This window comes from Blennius ocellaris (assembly GCF_963422515.1).
Source record: "Blennius ocellaris genome assembly, chromosome: 3".
Taxonomy (NCBI): Eukaryota; Metazoa; Chordata; class Actinopteri; order Blenniiformes; family Blenniidae; genus Blennius; species Blennius ocellaris.
Window position 1 is genome coordinate 25,719,966 of NC_137652.1, and position 19,586 is coordinate 25,739,551.

The window sequence follows — 19,586 nt, forward strand, 5'->3', positions numbered from 1 at the left end:
GGTCTGATACCAAAGTAAAAAGTTTTCAATAAATACCACTAATTGTAGTCTTTAATTGTAATGAGTATCACCTTGGGGGGAGGAGGCGGTGGGCGGGGCTGAGTTGTTCAACGTCCTTACGTCACACGTGTGCGACGCAGAACCTCCTGATGCTCAATGTCAGATGGTCCACATTCTTCTACATTTTCCCCGATAACACGGGCATTAAAATCGCTGACCACTGACGCAGAGAGCTGCACGCACAGCTTTACAGAGACTCGGCTCAGATGTTTCGTCCGGTCATGATTCGACAGTGTTTAAAAAGCAGAGGTAAGCCGGAGAGTTTGTCAGACTGGGGACTGCTATGCTAAAATGCTAAAAACACTTACCTAACCTGTCGAGCCTGAAGCGGTCATGTAACATTAGATGTGGATAAAATCTGCATTTGTGTGTCAACACACTTCAGCTGAGGTGCGATGGTTTCAAACTGATAAAATCATTTGCAGACACATTGTCATTAATTTATTGTTTTGTTTTGTTTTACTGTCCTGCAGCGTCTCTGCAGCCTGCTCGTGCTTACAGCGTGGTTCCGCCCCCGCGTGACGCTGAGGAGAGGGACATGCTGCACCAGATGCTGCGCGTGGACCACGCCGGTGAGTACGGTGCCAACCGCATCTACGCCGGCCAGATGGCAGTGTTGGGCCGCTCCAGGACCGGACCGCTCATCCAGGTATGGAGCCCAGCGGATCTGAGCTCTGCTTCATGTGAAAAACCACAAGCTGCTCAGGACAGTGGACGGTTTTACACATTTTAGTGGTAAATGATTTTCAGTTATTTACCCAGTTATTTCATTCTACATAAAAATTAAAGTATTTGCTCATTTAAAAGGTTGAAGTGTGATTGTGTGTTGAATGTGTGTTTGGGAGGGGTTAAAGTGACATGTTTGTGAATTCCTGCAACAGTCAACAGCATAAGATCTTCAGATATTTTGGAAAGTCCTTTCCGAGAAGGGAGCCGAGCACACTTTGATTTAATGGGCTCATGGGGAAACCAGTTCAATAGCGATTGCCATATTGCATGCGAGTCAGGTAAAGCGCCACCATTTTTGTCCATGCGATTCAGAGAGACACGGGACAGACGTGGATTAAGTTTCGTCTTGAATTTGCAGCTCAGCATCATGAAGTTCAGCTGTCTGGCAGCCGCTGGAGACGACTTACCAGCATCCAGAGTGCCAACAGAGCCCATCTTCATTTTATCTTCTTCCTTTGTGCAGTTTTGTCTTCTCATGAATAGTTTTTTCTGTCACCAGTCCAAGGAATGTCCCTGTAACGGTCAGGCGTGGTTATTACTGTCTCCCTGCGACATACCTGTCTGGTCTGGGATTGAACTCTGTTGTTTGCTCAATGATTTTTCCTCCTGAATGTTGCCTTTGGGTGACTTTGTCCCCATTTTGCATTGCACTTAAAGCTCAGGACGATGAATACCCTGTCAGAGTTAGATTATGCGTGCCGTGTTTAGAATTTGAAGCGATTGTAGCTTCCCCAGTTGCTCTTTTGTCCGTTGAAAATAAAGGAAAAAACGTGGTACCCTGTGTTCAACTGACTAACTTTTGCACATTCTTGTTTTTCTTCAGGAAATGTGGGACCAAGAAAAGAAACACCTCGAGAAATTTAAAGAGATTCTGTCAGAAAACCGGGTTCGGCCCACAGCGCTGTTGCCTCTGTGGAACATCGCTGGCTTTGCACTGGGTGAGTGCAGCTCGCCGACATGATATAAGGTTCTTCACTGAAAATACGGGTGTTTGACAAAGACTTAATAGCTGAATTCGGTCTTTTGACCTCAAAGCGTATATCGCAAAGTGTTTCTTTATTAAATTTGGACCCCGCATTTGTCATTTTGCGCAGGAGCGTCCACAGCTCTGCTGGGAAAGGAGGCGGCCATGGCCTGCACCGTGGCTGTGGAGGAGAGCATTTCAGAACATTATAACAGCCAGATAAGAGCTCTGATGGAGAAAGACCCCGACAGATACACAGAGCTGTTGCAGGTGAACCTTTAAAACGTCGTTATACGTTGATGTATAACGTCCATGCTGCAGCGTTGCCCTCTGTGACTTGTTCATGTCTTTTTACTGCATGTAATATAAATCCGTGATTCACAAGCCGGGTTTATTTACACTTCTTGTCACCAGTCTGAGTTACTTTAAAGTTTCTTGATTGATCTGATAGAGTTTTAAATGCAGTGAAATCTTAAACCAAATGTTGATATTTTCTCAGATAATAAAGGAATTCAGAGACGACGAGATGGAACATCACGACACGGGACTGGAGCATGACGCCGAATCAGTAAGTGTGTTTCTTAATATGGTTCCATTTATACCCATCGTATTTTATTTAACCGAGGTACAAATATCACATATGTCACATAAAACTCTCTTGAAATATGTATTAATAAAAACATCTGTATACATTGCAATGTTTCTTTTCTGCTTTGAAGTAACTGAATTATCAATCTTCTCACAGATAAATTAATATATGCTTGGGTGGTACAAATGTAAATTAATAAAAATGTAATGATAAAACAATGAATAAATACATTGAATTTAGATGGAGCCACACACAAGTAGAGGACCCAAACAAACAAACAACAAAAAAGTAGTAGCAATAAGTTTACAATAGCTTTATAACTGCCGCTAAGCAGTGTTTCAAACCAGCATATTTCTGTTTGTGTCCTTTACTTTATTAAGATTCAACTGAATATGATACAAAATATTATCATTTTAGCCACTAATTTACTAGAGGAATTAATTGCTATTGGTGCTCGTTTCAAATATTGCAATCTAATGAACATTTCTTTTTTTTTTTTTGTCTCTTAGGTGCCCGGATACTGGCTCCTGAAAAATGTAATACAGCTGGGCTGCAAAACAGCCATCTACATTTCTCAGCGTGTTTAAACCTGTCCCTTGAACATTCAAATAGCTTTTGTAAATCGAATAATTTAAAAATGTGTTCTGCTCGTTTGGAGCCAAAGAACTGTGCCGTCGCACCTTTTCCAGATGGAATGTTGCACAACGGTCATTTGAACCGAAACAATTTGGATCCAGCTTTTCTTTTTTTGTGGAATAAATGAATGACATGAATGCTGAGTTGTGATATTTTCCTTTGCAGTCTTAACTTGAAGGTTTGTAAGATGAAAAATGGAAGAATTGACAGATTTGATGTTATAATAGTAATACAAAAGACTTAAAATCACATTACTTAAAATTTCCAGGCACTTTTCTCTGGTAATTCTGTCGTTACAAAATGATTTCTGAGCCCTTTTTGTTTTTGTGTGTGTGTGTGTGTCATGCATGCCTACTACACACATGATAAGGACATTGATTCGGGCATACTCACAGCATCATACCCTTCAACAAACTCTCGTGTTTCACATGTAATCGTTCATATATCAAGCTGAGCAATGACTTGTCATCCCGGCCTCGGCGCTAAGCACCGTCACACAGCTGTTCTGGGGACGTTGGGTCACCCGGCAAGAAGGATGGAGCCAAGCTTTCCAGGGGCCCCTAATCTATAAGGGCTTTCATCGGGTTGAACAGGTTGAACAAAATGTCCCATCGACCCTCCTGGTTAATATCAGTACATCCTCGTTCGGACCCAAAGCCCTTTTACCTGCAACGTGGCCTTTCGGGATGCGACGCCGCAGTGATTTACAGCCTCGTGGCGCTTAAATCCCGTCCTTTTGATTTGTGTCTTTCATTGAATGGAAAAATGACTAATATGGGACATGAAAGCAGAATGAACGGAAAGTGCCAGAAGAGCCCCATTCTTAAGTTTGTATTCAGTGCATTGGACTCCATTGACGGGGGAAGAAGCCCTAAATCAGTGTTTTGATCGGGTTAATGGAAAGACTTATGCAACGCGGGTCTTAAATCTCTTGTGGGCGTCCGCCTGCGACGGCAGCCTGCAACCTTCCCTCCCCAGTGAGTCGGTCTGGACACCGACTCATCAAACAGAACTTCTTTTTAGATTTATCCCCATAAATTAAATATTCACATGTAATATATTTTTAGTTTTTCTGGAATGGGTCTGAGGTTTCAAGCATTTTTAGAATAGAATTGTAAAATTAATTAACTCCATTAGGGGAAAAAATAATCTTCATAAAAATATGAATGTTTTATGATTTTGGGACAATATTTTTGAATTTCATAACTTATAAGCAACATTTCTAAAGAATAAAGGAGGCATGTTTGAAACATGCCTGTTTCCATAATGAATCCATTAAACAGCTTTCAAATAGATTTTGGAATAAATTTAGTTTTGCAGCTGTAATAGAAAGTTTATCTAATGAATTGAAAGTAATATTGCATTTGTCACTGCTAACTGCTCTTTATGAGAAATTAGATTATTGGATGTTGTAGAATATTAAATAAGTTTAACTTCTTCCTAACCCTTTCCAGAAAAGTCCAACTCGATTAACATTTGACGTGTATTTCCATGTGTATGTATACGTACGTACGTACACATAGATGTGATGTATTTTCATATAAGATATAGATGTATTTATATGTATAGATTATTTACAAGGTGTTTTGATGTATATCTGTGTCTATGTGTATGTATGCATGTGTGAATATGTTCGTCCTGTCTGCATATAAGTTTATATATTAAGATAACTTCATATTCATAATAGATTTTTTTTTTTTTTACGTATCTGTGTTTTGTATATGTTTTGACATGTCTGGATTTAGCTAATGATCATTTTAAAGAAATGAGTTCCTTGGGCAAGACATTGAACACCAAATTACTCCTTAGATTTACCATAAATTGATTAATGTGAAAAGCTTTGAGACGAGTAAAATCAATTTACAGACCTTCAAAACTAAATTAAAACCTCCAAATAAACTTCACATTTTTTTTCCCAAACCAAATTTTAACAAAGCCTCTCCCACTGAATTGGCAATATTTAGCCTTTAAACCTGGAGAGATAAGTTTGGAGATCTATTTTGCAGAGCATGAGCTCAGTGTGCTTATTTTACCCTGAGGTGGGTTTACATATCAGACCTGACCTCAAGGGTTAACATGCCTTCATTTGGCCTCTATTTCCTTAAAATAGGGTACCGATCATCGTCTCAAGTAAAATCGGAAGTAAAAACAACCTCGTCTGCACTGACGATGTACACTATTAGTCTACGCTCAGTGCATGCTGGTATATACACCCTCTCTGTGGCCACCTGACGCTCCATCCGCGTAATAGTGATTAGACCAAATGGTTGGATTTTGTAGGTGTCTGCTGTGATCTGTGTGGCTAAAATTAAATATAAAAAACAACATTTGCTTATATAATATACAGTTTTGGCATGAAAGTGTATGAAGCTCATTTTCACAGTCATCAGAGGTCAACGACTACAAAACAGCAACCCGAGACCACTCTGTAAATCAAAGGTCGATCATCATACGTTATCTCAGCTCCAGATTAATAGCGCTGACAGTTTTATAGTAAAGCGTAACTGTTTAAATAAAGCAGCAAAAGCACAGCTCCATCTGCGGCTCCATGTTGGGTGATGAAATTACCAGTAAATAAAAATCAGTAGTGAAGACTGAGTCACACTGCTGGACTTAATGGCCCTGAAATCCAAATACCAAATCTAAATCAGCAGCCCCCTGTGTAACAAAATATGTTTTTTTAAATCTTGTTTGTGCCTGTTAGACAAGCTTTAAATCCATTTTTGGGGGCTTTTTTTTCACCATCAATGCGTGACTACGAGGAGTATTGTTTAGGTCGTCTTCTCAGAATCACTCACAAAGGAATCTGCTAAAACACAGACTGAAAAAAAAAAAAAAGAAGAATTTGAAGAGCGCAGTAAAACTTTACTAAACTGAGACTGTCTTGCTACCCGTGAATAATTGAGGCTGTAAATTCTGAGCGGCGGGAATAATACAAATCCCTACGTGTCATAAAATCTTTCGGATACAGATTGTCTTGCCTCTTGGCTTTGATATTTGCAGCCTGTCGGCAAGCGCACTTTTAGAGGTTTAACAGTAACTATTAACACGGCACAAGATCCATCTGTAGCACAGACAGAACGGAGCAGATATAGTTTTTGTTGTTTTTTTTTCAAAGTCAAAGTCAGCTTTATTGTCAAGTGTGCTAGTATGCATGACATACAGCACAGATGGAATTTCCGTCCTCTCGGACCCACAGTGCAAAAAGGCATGTAACAATAATATTAAAAATAACAATTTAAAATGTTTTAAGTTTCAGTCAACAATCACTCCAGCTCACCTTGAATCAAGACTGCCGGAAATAAAGGAATAGCTCACAACTGGCCCTGTGGGTGAGTTTGTTTCTGAAACAAGCTTAACATGATGTAATTTGCAGAATTAACCTTCAGACCTCTTATATTCAACTCTAAGAGATCTCATATGCACACTCTCTCTCTCTCTCTCTCTCTCTCTCTTTATGAAAACGTGATGCTCAGCATTGGTGCATTTTTCTCTAAAATGCTTATAAATAAATCTTCAATCGCAGCACTCCTGTTGCCCAGTGAGAAAATCCCAGGTTCGAAACCAGGCTGGCATTGTGTGCCTGTGAGTGTTTTCCAGTCGTATTTCAGATTAATTGGTGTTTCTGAATTCGCTGTGGGTGTGAACGCGTGTGTGTGTGTGTGTGTGTGTGTGTGTGTGTGTGTGTGTGTGTGTGTGTGTGTGTGTGTGTGTGTGTGTGTGTGTGTGTGTGTGTGTGTGTGTGTCCGTCTTGCGATGGATTGGCTGCACACGAGTCCAGACACTCTGACTCAGGTTATGTTTTACGCATTTATTTAGTTTTTGTTAAGGGCTGCATGAAAGGACCGGTCTGGCTGCTAAACACAAGTCTACAACCTGCAGTCAGTTGTGTTTATATTGATAGACTATAATAAAATGTGTTACCGCTGTAAGATCTTGTACCAGGGGTGTCAAACATATTTTAGTTCAGAGGCCACATACAGTCCTATTTTATCTCGGGTGGGCTGGACCGGTAAATTAGTGCCATAATAACTTAAAATGTTCACAAAACCAAGCAATTGAGACCAGAAATGACTACAATCTCAACATAAAGACAATTTTAATGAACCTCCTGGTGAACAATACAGAGAAATGGCCAATCAACGTCTCTTATAGCTGTTGCATTATGCATGTTTTCACAAACTCCCCCCGACTGCATGGCTTTCAGCGACAAGGTAGATAACTTTCATGCAGCGCTGGTCTCAGTTTTAAGCACATTAACTTTTAACAGAGACGTTTTTATTCTGGCATTATAGGACTAAAGAAGAATTCTACCTGAATGTGTGAATATGACACTAAATGTTTTATCTGAGCTCAGTACCGTCTGGCGTGATAAAACTAACACAGATGCTAACTGTCATGTCACCATAAATTTTACGTACGAATCACATGCGTACTTATTAGAGATCGTGCGGCCCTGATCGTTTAACAAGGGATTCCCAGAAGTGAGAGGCCGTCAAATCGAAGTGACTCGGTTAAGCTTTTCATGCACTTCTAGTTATCCAGGTCAAATATTTACATACAGCCACGGGGACTGAAAAGCAGCCATGCACTATAAATAGTTCACAGTAAACATTTTTACTGTTCTTTGGTATGCGTGTGCATAGAAATATCTGCGGTGTGATGTCACAGTGTGTTTTAGATAGCTCCTCTGCACGAGTGATACGAATCCGGGTTAATATCAAGCTAGATGTTTTATCCATTGATAATAATGCTAATGAGTCATGCGTAAATATGTGTTTATGCTGACAAACACACGTCGTGTCCAAAGTGCATATGTGCATGTATTCATGCACCTGACTGTCTAAAAGTCAGATAAATCTCTTGGGTGACTGAAGGGTGTGTGGCCTGAAAGAGTGCCCACGTGTCCACATGTCTTCATAGTGCGAAGCGACAACACAAGATGCAAAGAGCTGACATCACTTCAGCAGGAATCTCTGATTTACGGCTTGCCATGCAGTGCCATGCAATGAACACACACGGGAAGAAACACACACACACACCAAGGTCAGTCTTCCAGGAAGGTTAATCTGTTTAGCATGGACACATTTAGAATTTTATAAAGAAAAACTTGTCTGTTTTCTTCACATGCACAGTTGGAAAGTAACTGACAAGGAGTATTAACAATCTATCATATCTATCTGCTCGTTATCTATCCTCTATTAATACATCTCATTCTATTTATCATATCATTCGGTTACCTATACAGGCCTACCTGTTGTGTATCAGTTTGTCCGTCTGTCCATTAATCAATTGATCATCTAACTATCAATCTGTCAATTGAGCTTTGTGCTGTATTGAGGCATGAAGGTATTTATCCCTCAATCTAATTACAGAGGTATCTTGTCATCTTGCTATCTAAAACATTAAAACCAAATTACATGATGTTTTCAAATGAAAACACAAAACTTTCATTGTGTTTTGGGATCTAGGCAACAGTGGTGCTTGGAACAACTGAAAACACAACTTTTTTGGGGAAAAAAACAAACAGAAAAATGCTCCAGGATAATGTAAAGAGGCAGAAACGCAACTTTACGGAAATGCTCAGGTTCCGCGTAGATGGCAAAAACATTTCTACTGCACATGCTCAGTAGATGGACAAAAACAATAACAAGCCCAGTCCATTTCTGTCTAAACAGTATCTATCTATCTATCTATCTATCTATCTATCTATCTATCTATCTATCTATCTATCTATCTATCTATCTATCAATCTATCTATCTATCTATCTATCTATCTATCTATCTATCTATCTATCTATCTATCTATCTATCTATCTATCTATCTATCTATCTATCTATCTATCTATCTATCTATCTATCTATCTATCAAGGTGAAGGCGGTGTGTATCTGGTCATATCAATCAGATTGTCTCCGGCAGTGTGATCGTTGGAGCATCAGGTGTTGGGACTTATGTGACGGACCTGTTGTTGAGTACTGTAGGCGAGCGTGGCGTGACCCCCTCCACTGGTATCCATCAATGCACTGACAGGCCCGGTGGTTCATCCAGCATGACTCCCAAGGCCACGTTGCTGCTCCACTGTGTCATGAGCCCCAAAGATGCTTCAGGCTGTAGTCCCTGGCACAGTATGTTCGCCCCCCCGGTCAAAGCCAGCCGCCCTGCTCTGGCCGTGGGACACCAGTAAAGGTTGTGCGCTGATTCCTGCCGATCCCACATGGAATCTGTGACGTAGACACTCTGATAAGACATTAAGAAGTGTCGTCGCGGTGTGATTATTTGATAATCAAAGAGAAAACTGTTTATTTAGAGTATACTGTAGTTTGTTGGAAAGCCAAAGGAAATGAAAGTGTTTATTTGGTCCTCTGATGTGCTTTATATTTTAAGGTTTGTGTTTGTCCTTGCCCATAAATGAGTAATTGGGATACTTTTTCCATTGTGTACATGGGATACTAGTGCAGCTGTAGATAACCAGAGTGAATTTCATCAAGGGGACAATAAAGTGCATCAGATCATCGTACTGTTTGTCTTTTGCATTCCCAACTGTGCAGCATTCAGACACAACATTGTGCATGTTTTTCGCGATAAAAAGTGGGGAATAAAGAGAGTTGTGGAGAGTTTTACAGGATGAGTTGAGCACACTTGTTCATTTGGCATCTACAAGTTTCTGTCTGTTACATTACCCAGCCGCCCGCCCCTCCTAAATCTAACACCTTGTATCGCTGCCACCGACCCCTCCTCTATCCATCACCGTGAAGCATTGGCAGTTTGCAGAAGGTTACCACGCAAGGCCTTTTAACACCTGGTTTTAGAGATAGTTTTGCCTGCTCCACCTGCTGGCCTCCTGCCGTGGCCCAGCACTTTACACCGATCCCGTTAAGACCCCGTCTGTCGTCCTCACTGATTAAATGGAGAGCTCTGGCACTCTTACGCCGGCCGTGTTTCACATTTCTTACCCGAGGCTTGTTTTCATGTGGCTCGTACAGATGCCGCTCTTATCTTCCATTAATCACGACCCTCTTTCCCCAGCTATGCCCTCCACTGCTGCTGACAACACAGATTCAAAGTGATGCTCTAACAAATTGTCAGATTACACGCGACATGGCGGCGGGAGATGCGAGGTGTGTGATTGTGTTATGGATCACTGTTTGATAAAATCACTTCTTCCCAATCTTGCGGGGAGGTCGATGTTTTGATTATTGTAGTCGGTTGCTTTATCTGGATTGAATTGCTTTGTTGCGTTCTCGACTTTTTACCTTTTTGTAGACGTAATAATTGAGCGCAACTGAGTTCACCCCGGCTCGTTGTTCTTTGAAGCTATCAGCCGACAGATATTCCAGCTCGCTCTCAGCTCTTGAGGTTGGTGATGACACACATGCTCAGCAGACATAAAGTGCCCGGACCACCCGGGCTTTAGGTGTCCTGACCTTGGAGGCTGGCTGTGAAAAATAACAACACAAGGGGAGGAAGAATGCCTCCTGTGCTGCACACAGGGTCAAGCTTTTGCCCCCGTCAGGGTGAAGTTCAACATATCTCATGAGCCCCTCATGGGCCAAGCTAAATGTTTATTTTTCAAAGGTAAAGACACACATGTAATAAACTGTAGGAGTGTGGCGGGCCTCACTTTCAAATGGGTGCGTTTAGTCTATTGTGGAAGCCGCAGGGGACAATGTCCCTGGAGCTGAATTACTGCAGGTCTCCAAAACAAATTTACTTTAATCGATTGATCTGAACGCTTGCCCTAAAAAAAAAACACATTATCCTGTCCAGCTCAATATCAAATAAAAAAATAAAATAGCAGCAGTGCCATTTCTCCGTTCGTGACATTCTGGCAAAACACTGATAGATTTACAGCAACTTCTTTCATTTTCAGCTATTTGAGGTATCTGTTAAACAGATTGTTGCATTGATTTCTGGGAAGACAGATGGTGGTGTGCACGCTTCAAGACGACTGAAGGAATGAAGAATTGTTCAGCTCGGTAGATCAAATTCAGTATAGGCCTTAGGCTACTATTTTATTGTGCGGAGGTGCATACGATCTTAGACATATTTTTCTGTGGCTTTGTTTTCTTTCTGGCCACAGTTGAAAGTAGATGAAGTATCACGAGATGTTTCAAATAGAGACAAAATACCATTTTGCCTGCCATAGTAACAAGAGAAACCTTAAAGAAAAAATCTGTCTGCCTTGTTCTAGAGCTTGTTTTTTGGGGGAGGGGGTTTTGGTGGTTATTGGAGACATTTTATGTTTTGGCTGTATTTTGACAAACGAGATAGAAAACCCTCTGTCATGCTCACAACAACTCGTAATCCAATGTATCTTTAAACTAATTAATTAGTTTTTATGTTTTTAAACCTTTGTTCTGAGTATATTTTGAGTCTTTTTGCATCTATCTGCCCAGATAAATGACCTTGACTTTGTCATATTGCATGGATTTGTCTCCCGTGCTGAACTTTCTGTGCGATCCGCCTCCACCCTGCAGGTCCGTGAACCCTGCTGCGGCCTCTGGCCTTCGGAGCGATCATTATTTGCAGTGATTGACACTTTGGGATGGTGTGCATTTCATTGATGAGAATTTTAGCGCTCTGAGGCTTGTGATCCTTCGGTGATCGGTGGTACGTCACCCTGCAGCCATCCCAGGGGGGACAGCCACAGATCGGGTTCAAATACTCCGTCACTTTCAGCACCAAAGGCAAACAAATCCAACCTGCCATCCAGGAGTCTGCAGAGGGTGTGGGTAACGACACCTTCCCAACACTGCGCAAGATAGGTCTTATTTCAGCGCAAAGATGCTTCAACTTTCTAATCCCTTTGTCTTGTGAATTAACTGTGGTTTGAATATTGACATTTTTTTTTTTTTTAATCTTCAGCTGAGGAGGAGATTGGAGATCTAAGACATTGAGGATAGCAGCATATCTATTAGATCTTCATAATGAATATGCTGTGTTCACTGCATCAGCTTGAGTTATAGAAAAATCTGTAATTTCTCTGATGCTCGTTGGAGAGAAAATCTATGGCATCGAATTAAAGCGTAACATCTGCAAAATGCGTTGATAATCAGACATAGATTTTACCAACATCTCAAAGAATCAAATTATAGATTGGCTTCATAGTTGCTCATGATCGGTAACAGTTACATTCATTGTAATGCTGCAATCTTCATTTAACTTCATTTTAATACGAGTTAATTCATCACATCTTATTTATATGACTGTATTTCAACCTAAAAGCACAGACTTGTTTGCAACTACTTTTTTTCTAACTCATTCCAAGTATTCTATTATTCAAATGTTGGGATTTAAGTTTCTGTCGGGTCTGTAATCATGAAAGAATACCGTTTAGTGGGAAACCTTTAGTGGAATATATTTAATAATAAATAGGTTTATGGCAAAATGATCATTCAAATTAGATTTTCATTCAAACCTGTTTAGGAAATTTTAAGAAAGCACATGGTGCTACAACCGACCAAGCGTGTCCACCAGCTGTGCTCTGAGAGCGTCCACGAAATGGTTGAGCACGTGGGAACCTTACGGTACTACTCATTCCCGTGTCAGAAAGTGTTTGAGGTTTGTGCTCCATTGACCTCTGGGTCACATACCACACAAAGCGGCTATGCAGTTATGCTGACCATGTAGACGTTTAAATCAGAAAAAAAAACTGGTGGGAGGGAGGGAGGAGACAGGGGATGGGGATCAGCTGGGAAAGTGTTTGGCGGTGGGTGTGTGCGAAGACTTCAAATATGCAGAAGAGATGCGTGTTATCTTTTCTCCTCGCCGCGGGCCCTCCGGTACCTCCCCTCATGGCGTGTCGTCAGCGGTTTGTCTCCGAGAGAAAACGGGAAGAAATCTGATCCATATGGTGGCACTATAAAGCTCCTCGCTGATTTGCAGTCCTCATCAAAACCTGGTCAAGGCTTCGTCACCTCTGTTGACTGGCATCCGCTGCCACACACCTGATGACTGAGGTCTCTCGCTCTCTCCACAGCTGCACCGCCTGTCGATTCAACCCGACACAGAATCTTTCAAGCTAATTCTTCTTGAAAGGTAAATTTGTTCACCTGAAGGTGAAGAAGAATCTGACCTTGCATGCCGAATCAGCCTCTTACTTTGCATGTCTCTTTTTTTACCCTCCATAGCTTCAGATATGAAGATACTCAGCCACATTGTCTTGTTGCTACTGCTTGGGGGGATCTGGTGCCAGAACAACCGTAATGCTAAAACAAGTGGAAGATCTGCGAAGAAGTCTGGTGGAAACCAAGGGGTGGGAACTGGCCAGTCTGCGCCTGCAGGAAATGCTACTCCTGGGAGTACTGGGAGCTCCAGAGGTGGCACTGGAGGTACTGGAAGCTCAAGAGCTTCTGGGGGAAGTGGTGGGTCCGGAAACACAAGAGGCGCTGGAGGAGCTGGTGGCTCAGGAGGCACAAGAGGAGCTGGAGGCTCTGCTGCAGCCTCAGGACAGGACGCCGCAGGACCTCAATCATCTGGACAACCAACTGATGGGATGAGGCTCCACTTCCTCACCAACAGCCAAGTTACGTGTAATGATGGAACAGCAGCTGGGTACGATTTTTCCACACTCCTTTCTTTCGTCTTGCTGCTTTCCACAGTCGTTCCGGCGACTTCACTGAACATCTGTTGGACGCACAGCTGCTTTATCCTCACCATCATTTCCTTGCGGTTTATTTGTGGTTTGACAGGTTTTACCTAAAGGAGTTCAGAGGGAGCCGCCGGTGGCTGTTATTTCTGGAAGGTGAGTATTTAAAAACCCAACTGCTTAATTTGGTCCCCAAAGGTCAGATTGTTTTGGCGTGACGCCCCGGTGGAATTTTGATGGGGATGTCAACTTGTCTTGTCATCTTCCATTTTTTTCTCCTTTTTTGGACGCTGCTTGCCTCTTCGATAGACCCACAACACAAGTAATTTATGTGGCTTGTCTTTTAGCTTGAACCCAGCATTGATCACGTGTTTTTCATCTTACATGTTACCTGTCTGACTCGTCAGGATTGCCATTAATGTTCCAACAAGATAATCAGCCTGAGACAGTTTGTAAATTAAAGTAATAATTAACTCCTTTCTCCAAGGTTGGCTGAAGATCTGGACTTGTTAGTGAACCAGGTGCATGCATTACCCCTCTCCATTCTTCACAGGCCTCCGTGATGAGCTAATGAGGGTGTCCCTCTCTGGTGTGAGTATCTAATCTTAGGCTCTATTATTTTTAGGTGGCTGGTGCTGCCACAGCAAAGAGACCTGCGATTCCAGGTACCAAAATATCCCCCGACTAATGAGCTCATTGGGGTGGCCCCAAACTAAAAGAGGTAACTCAGCCGGCTATGTTTGAGAAAGCCTGTCATACACGTGTCCATAATGTTATTTTCTTCAGAGGGGAAGCATACGCATGTCTAATCAGTGATTGTTTGATCTGCAGGAAGTGGAATATTGTCTTCCCAAGCAGAGGAAAACCCACATTGGCATAACACCAACATTGTGTAAGTGCATCCATCATTGAGTGCGTAGAGCAGTGGTGTCAAACACATTTTAGTTTCAGGAGCCATAAACAGGCCAATTTCATCTTGAGCAGAAACACAGTACCACAATTACCCTAAAATTTAAAGGTTCTCTTTGTTGTGGTGTATACATGATAAAAATTTCTATATTTTCACATAAACCAAACAATTCTTAGTGAAAATCTAAACAAAAAAACAATTTTAGGGAATATTTCTGGTGCAAAATACAGTGAAATGTCCTAAAAGCTGAAGCTGTTGCATTATGCATGTTTTCACAATCTCACCCTGACAACATAGCTTTGAGGCTAATGCTAATTGATAGTTCTCATGGCAGACAGGTTTCACATTGTAAACACATCCTGAAGTATCCTCAAAGTGACATCAAGGACATGTTAGGTCTAAGTGTACACGTCCTCTTCGCTTTACCTTCGGCTTTGAGTTCTTATTTTCTTTTTTTCGAACTTCCCAAGATGATTAACATTTGGCTCAATGAAAGCAGCTCCTCCTCTTTCGCGTAGCCTCGACATAAACGGGTCAAATTAAGATAACAAGAGTACAATTCTTTGACTAGAGCAGTTTTAAGTACTTTTACCACTTGAGCTCCTTAACTCTCACAAAGCCATTCTTTGGAAAGGTGAAAATGAATTAAACGAGTGTTGAAGGAGCCTTGAAAGTGGGAACAAAGAGCACTGAGCAGATGGAGGGCAGTAGAGGTGTCCAATCACATCAAATTATTTATTCCACTGACTTATGGGTATATTCTGCTATTGTTTGGTTAAATATGAAGTTGTCTTCAGATTGCATCGTCTTTTTCTTGAGTGCCGTGGCAGCCTGAAGTTGCTTCGTGTGACAGAAGTTCTGTAAATGATATTTAGAGAATATTCCGCTTCAGCACAATACCCGGTATGAAAAGTTCAACAGATCTCAGAGCTATGTTACAGGGAAAAGAAAAAAAGCGGATGTAGCCTTGATTGATCATTTTGAAGGAGAAATGAAACTGACTTGATGCCTTTTACCCGCTTTTCTGCAGATTCATCCCATATTGTTCCAGCGATGTGTGGAGTGGCACCGGTCCTGCACCGACCCCGCCTCCAAGGCCACGACAAGGCAAAGAGAAAGAAAGGGAAAGAAATACAAATGCAAGTAGGTTGTTTTTGTTGTTGTTTTTTATCACATCCTCCAGTATTTCTTCCGTGAGTCTGCCACTGACATGTAAGCTTTGATCATTTCTGTCATTTCTATTAGCTGAATATACCTTCATGGGGTCCCTGATCATCCGAGAGGTCATTAAAGATCTCATCCCCAGAGGAATCAAGCAGGCTAAGGTCGTCATGCTGTCTGGCACAAGGTGGGTTTATTTTACTCTCTCACGCCATAACAGTGACTTCACGTTTTGGACAGGAGCATCAGTCCTGTGGACCATCTGGACCATCTCCAAGCCTAACATTAAACAAGAGAAGCTCTATTTCAGGTGCATCCTCTTGTCAGCAATAAAGACGTTTACTGTGATCAGTGGCATAACGTTTATTAAAGGGCCTTGCCCTGTGATGGTGAACATTCTTCCCAGGTTAGCAACATAGTTGTTGGGAGCGGGTCCAAAAACAGGCCCCGCTCTGTGAATGTGAAGCGGCTAAATATTTCCCTCACTGCCATTAGCTGGCACGAGCCGGGGTTTTGATACCCAGAATTAAATTCCAGGGTTGGAAGCCGAACTATTCACTGATTGTTTTGAGGGTGTCCCTGCAGTGCGGGAGCGACAGGCGTCCTGCTGAACATCGAGCGGGTGGCCGCTCAGCTGGAGCAGCTCGGCTCCGAGGCTCAGGTCCGAGGCCTGGTGGACTCCGGATGGTTTCTGGAGAGCAAGCAGCCGAGATCGCCAAACTGCCCCGAGACGGTTTCCTGCTCACCTGAGGACGCCATCAAGATAGGCCTCAGGTAAGGGTAACTGTTCTCCTAGTAGTACTTTGAAGTTGCACTTCGATGTTTGCCAGCAGATGGTGGTCCATACATGGAAGTGCAACTTCAAACCCCAGTGAAGAAGAAGAAGAAGAAGGCAGCCAGTCATCAGGGACGAAAAACCTGCTTATAAAAGAGAGATAGAAACAGTCATCATGGACAAAACGAGTTGTGTGAAACAATGAAGAAATAAATAAAACAACTTTACAGATGCAAACTGCCATTAAACTCAGAAGGAGAAGAAGAACGTTTTCAATTAAAAAAAAAACAAAAAACTTCTGTTATGTTTTTGGTGTCCGTTTACACGACACTGGTGCTCGGAGCGAGTGTGTCCTACTAACGGCCCACCGTGAAAACGACATTGCTTTCAGCATTTCTTACCCTTTCCATTGACATTGTTTTCAAAGTGTTGCTGTGTAAACCATAAACATTCCTCTTTGTTTGTTTGTAATCTTCCCTCAGGTTGTGGAATGGGGTCGTGCCTGATGGATGCCGGCAGCTCTATAAGAAGGGCGAGGAATGGCAGTGCTTCTTTGGTCACAAACTATACTCTACCTTAACCTGTGAGTTCTGCCTGTTCCATGTTTACTGGTTACTTCTTTAATAATGTACTGGAGCTACTTTGCAGTTACTATAACCAACAGGTAACCAGTTATTTTGGAAGTATCTACGATTCTGCACATACTAGATCAGCGCTATATATATACAGTTAGTCTCATGACAGAAATGTCCATAAGTTACATAAGATGGATGGAGGAAGATACCCTAGTCAATGCAAAAATATACCACTGGTGGCCTGCAGGCTCATTGCAGCCCCTAATTCCACTATAATATTGAAACAAGACAAAAAGCCTGTTGACCAAATATCAACAAAATTTTGAATGTAAATCATTTGTAACTGTAGCATTAAACTAGAAAAATTAAATTAGCAACAAAATTTTTTACTTATCTTTGTCGTGGGCATCACGTTATTGTCAATCAGTCAGAATTCAGAACCCTACTACTGAAGATTACGTCGTTCATAGGTCATGATTGCCATTTTTATACCACAGGGAGTGTATGTAAAGTCACAGAATCTCCCTCTGATTCTTCTCCAAAGTGATTTTGTGTCCCTCGAGGCAATCTGACATATTATCACCCTGCTAAATGTATTAACGCACAGTTTACACACCCACCAGACACAGAGCAACATTTATATTGATTTGAACTTGCGTTTCAGGGCACCGGATGAATGTAAATCCAATATGCCACATTTCTTTTAACTCTATTTTTGTCCCTTTCAAATACTGATGATATCATGAAAGCGTTTTAGCCGCTTTTAAAATCCTTGTTCCCTTGATTGATACCACGAATAGAAGATTGTGATTAGAGCTTCTTTAACTGGCTGCTCTTCCTGCAGCACCGTTGTTTATTGTGCAGTGGCTGTTTGATGAGGAGCAGCTGAGGGTGGAAAACATCTACATGGGAGGACAGAGCCTTTCTGAAGAGCAGTGGCAGTACATACAGAACCTGGGCGTGGAGCTTAAAAACTCCCTGAGAGACGTCACGTAAGTCCGCAAAATCTTAAGTACAGGAGCAGCGTAATGGGATTTCTCATTATTCCCACAAACTAAAGTAGAGACTACTACATTGTGTGTTTCAGGGCTGTGTTTGCTCCTTCCTGCCTCTCACACACAGCAATTACCAGAAGGTAAAAGCAGATGTTTGACTCTTGTGGCGTTGATACCATCTCATTTCCTCCTGGAGTTGTTTCTATCTACTGAGCTCATGTTGCCCTTTCTGTTTGCGTGTTCATATTGCACTTTCTCTGATCTCTGGGTAACTCTTGAACGTTCTTCTGCTGCACCACAGTGATGGAGAACATTTTTGCTCTGCGAAGCCAATTTTTTAAATACATAGGCAAACTGAATGGCTTAGTTATGTTTTAATAATGTACAAATAGTTGCAGGAATCAACATTATGATACAGTAGTTGTACAAGTGTTTGTCAGATAATTTTTATGACTGACAAGCATGATGGTTGTTTTAACCTTTTACCTCACAAATGTAGTGAAGGTTGTCTGGTTTTGCATTGCAAAGCAAAGAACAACATGCTGTGTGATGTAAAAACACAACAAACCAGCAAGAGAATGTCACCCCCACTGTGAAGCACGGTGGAGGAGGCATCATGGGCTGCTTCGTTGAGTAAAAGGATTAGAAACAGCAGTGACTTTTATGGAAGAATTCCAGTCAAGGTCTTCATAATTTCTACTTACATTGCATTGTCTACCCATTGTACACCCACATCGAAGTGTGATGTTTATGTATTTAAAGAGGTATGGTTTTATTATTATTTTCATTTTATTTCCTATGACTCCTAACAGCTGTTAACAACATCTTAAAATGTAAAAATATCAGAAAATCCTCGAAATTGTTTGAATTAATGCCCAATTTCAACTCTTGTGGTGACGTCACGAGCTCCTGGTTCACTTTTAATAACCCTGTTATTTTACCGCCATGGTTCTTTCCTCCTTGATTTTGTTTTCTACAAAAACCTTTCCTTTTCCTTTATTCTTAATTGTTCACTTCTTCACAATATTGTTCTCGCAGTAACTGGATCAGCTTCCAGGTGAAAGGCACCTCTCTGCCGCGGGCCCTGCACTGCTGGGACAGGAATCTGGAGGCAACGCGCAACAACAGGACCCCCGCGAAAGGCTGTCCTTTCCACCTGGTGGACACCTGCCAGTGGCCCCAGTGCAACCCCACCTGCCCTGCGCTGGTGGACCAGGCCACCCAGCAGGAGCTTACTCTGCTCCAGATGCTGGCCGCCATGGGCCTTGACCTCCAGAGGCTGGGCCTGGACCCCCAGGGAGACGGCGATTCTCTGGCCAGCATGGTCAGCAGCGGTGGCTAAGAGCAAAGCTGGAGAGGGTTCGAGGTGGGCAAAGGTTTGATAGATGAGAGGAAATGTGTTGGGGAAAATATATTGTAACCATAGAAATACTCTTTAAATCTGTGTGTTACTGTGTTTCGTGCTGCTCATTCCAATTACGCTCCACATGTCTGGTAAATCTGTGACTTGGCCGGTGGGTATGTCACTGCCTCTGGGTTTGAGTCTGGCTTCACTGCTCCCTCTCCTGGACACCAGAAGAAACAGATTTAGGTCTCAGGTAC

General features: G+C 42.0%; 2 protein-coding genes across 2 annotated transcripts; both read left to right on the forward strand.

Annotated features, from left to right (window-relative positions):
• The first annotated feature begins 139 nt into the window (after positions 1–139).
• Positions 140–3,094, forward strand: coq7 (coenzyme Q7 homolog, ubiquinone (yeast)). The gene is made up of 6 exons (XM_080520709.1): positions 140–309; positions 534–709; positions 1,613–1,727; positions 1,884–2,023; positions 2,253–2,321; positions 2,852–3,094. Exons 1-6 carry the CDS (start codon positions 267–269, stop codon positions 2,927–2,929), a joined length of 621 nt encoding a protein of 206 aa, XP_080376835.1. The 5' UTR covers positions 140–266; the 3' UTR covers positions 2,930–3,094.
• Positions 3,095–13,475: 10,381 nt separating this feature from the next.
• Positions 13,476–19,326, forward strand: notum2 (notum pectinacetylesterase 2; the record flags this gene model as incomplete). Its single annotated transcript, XM_080494356.1, has 11 exons — positions 13,476–13,534; positions 13,672–13,724; positions 14,194–14,289; positions 14,400–14,460; positions 15,509–15,621; positions 15,724–15,826; positions 16,225–16,413; positions 16,897–16,997; positions 17,834–17,981; positions 18,077–18,124; positions 19,023–19,326. 11 exons carry the CDS (start codon positions 13,476–13,478, stop codon positions 19,324–19,326), a joined length of 1,275 nt encoding a protein of 424 aa, XP_080350482.1.
• Positions 19,327–19,586: the final 260 nt, after the last annotated feature.

Excerpts from the sequence above, each read along its gene's own strand:
- coq7 (XM_080520709.1), top strand. The coding sequence starts at position 267 with ATGTTTCGTCCGGTCATGATTCGACAGTGTTTAAAAAGCAGAG. Across the intron at positions 1,728-1,883 it reads CATCGCTGGCTTTGCACTGG|GAGCGTCCACAGCTCTGCTG; the intron begins GTGAGTGCAGCT and ends CATTTTGCGCAG. Across the intron at positions 2,024-2,252 it reads GATACACAGAGCTGTTGCAG|ATAATAAAGGAATTCAGAGA; the intron begins GTGAACCTTTAA and ends ATATTTTCTCAG.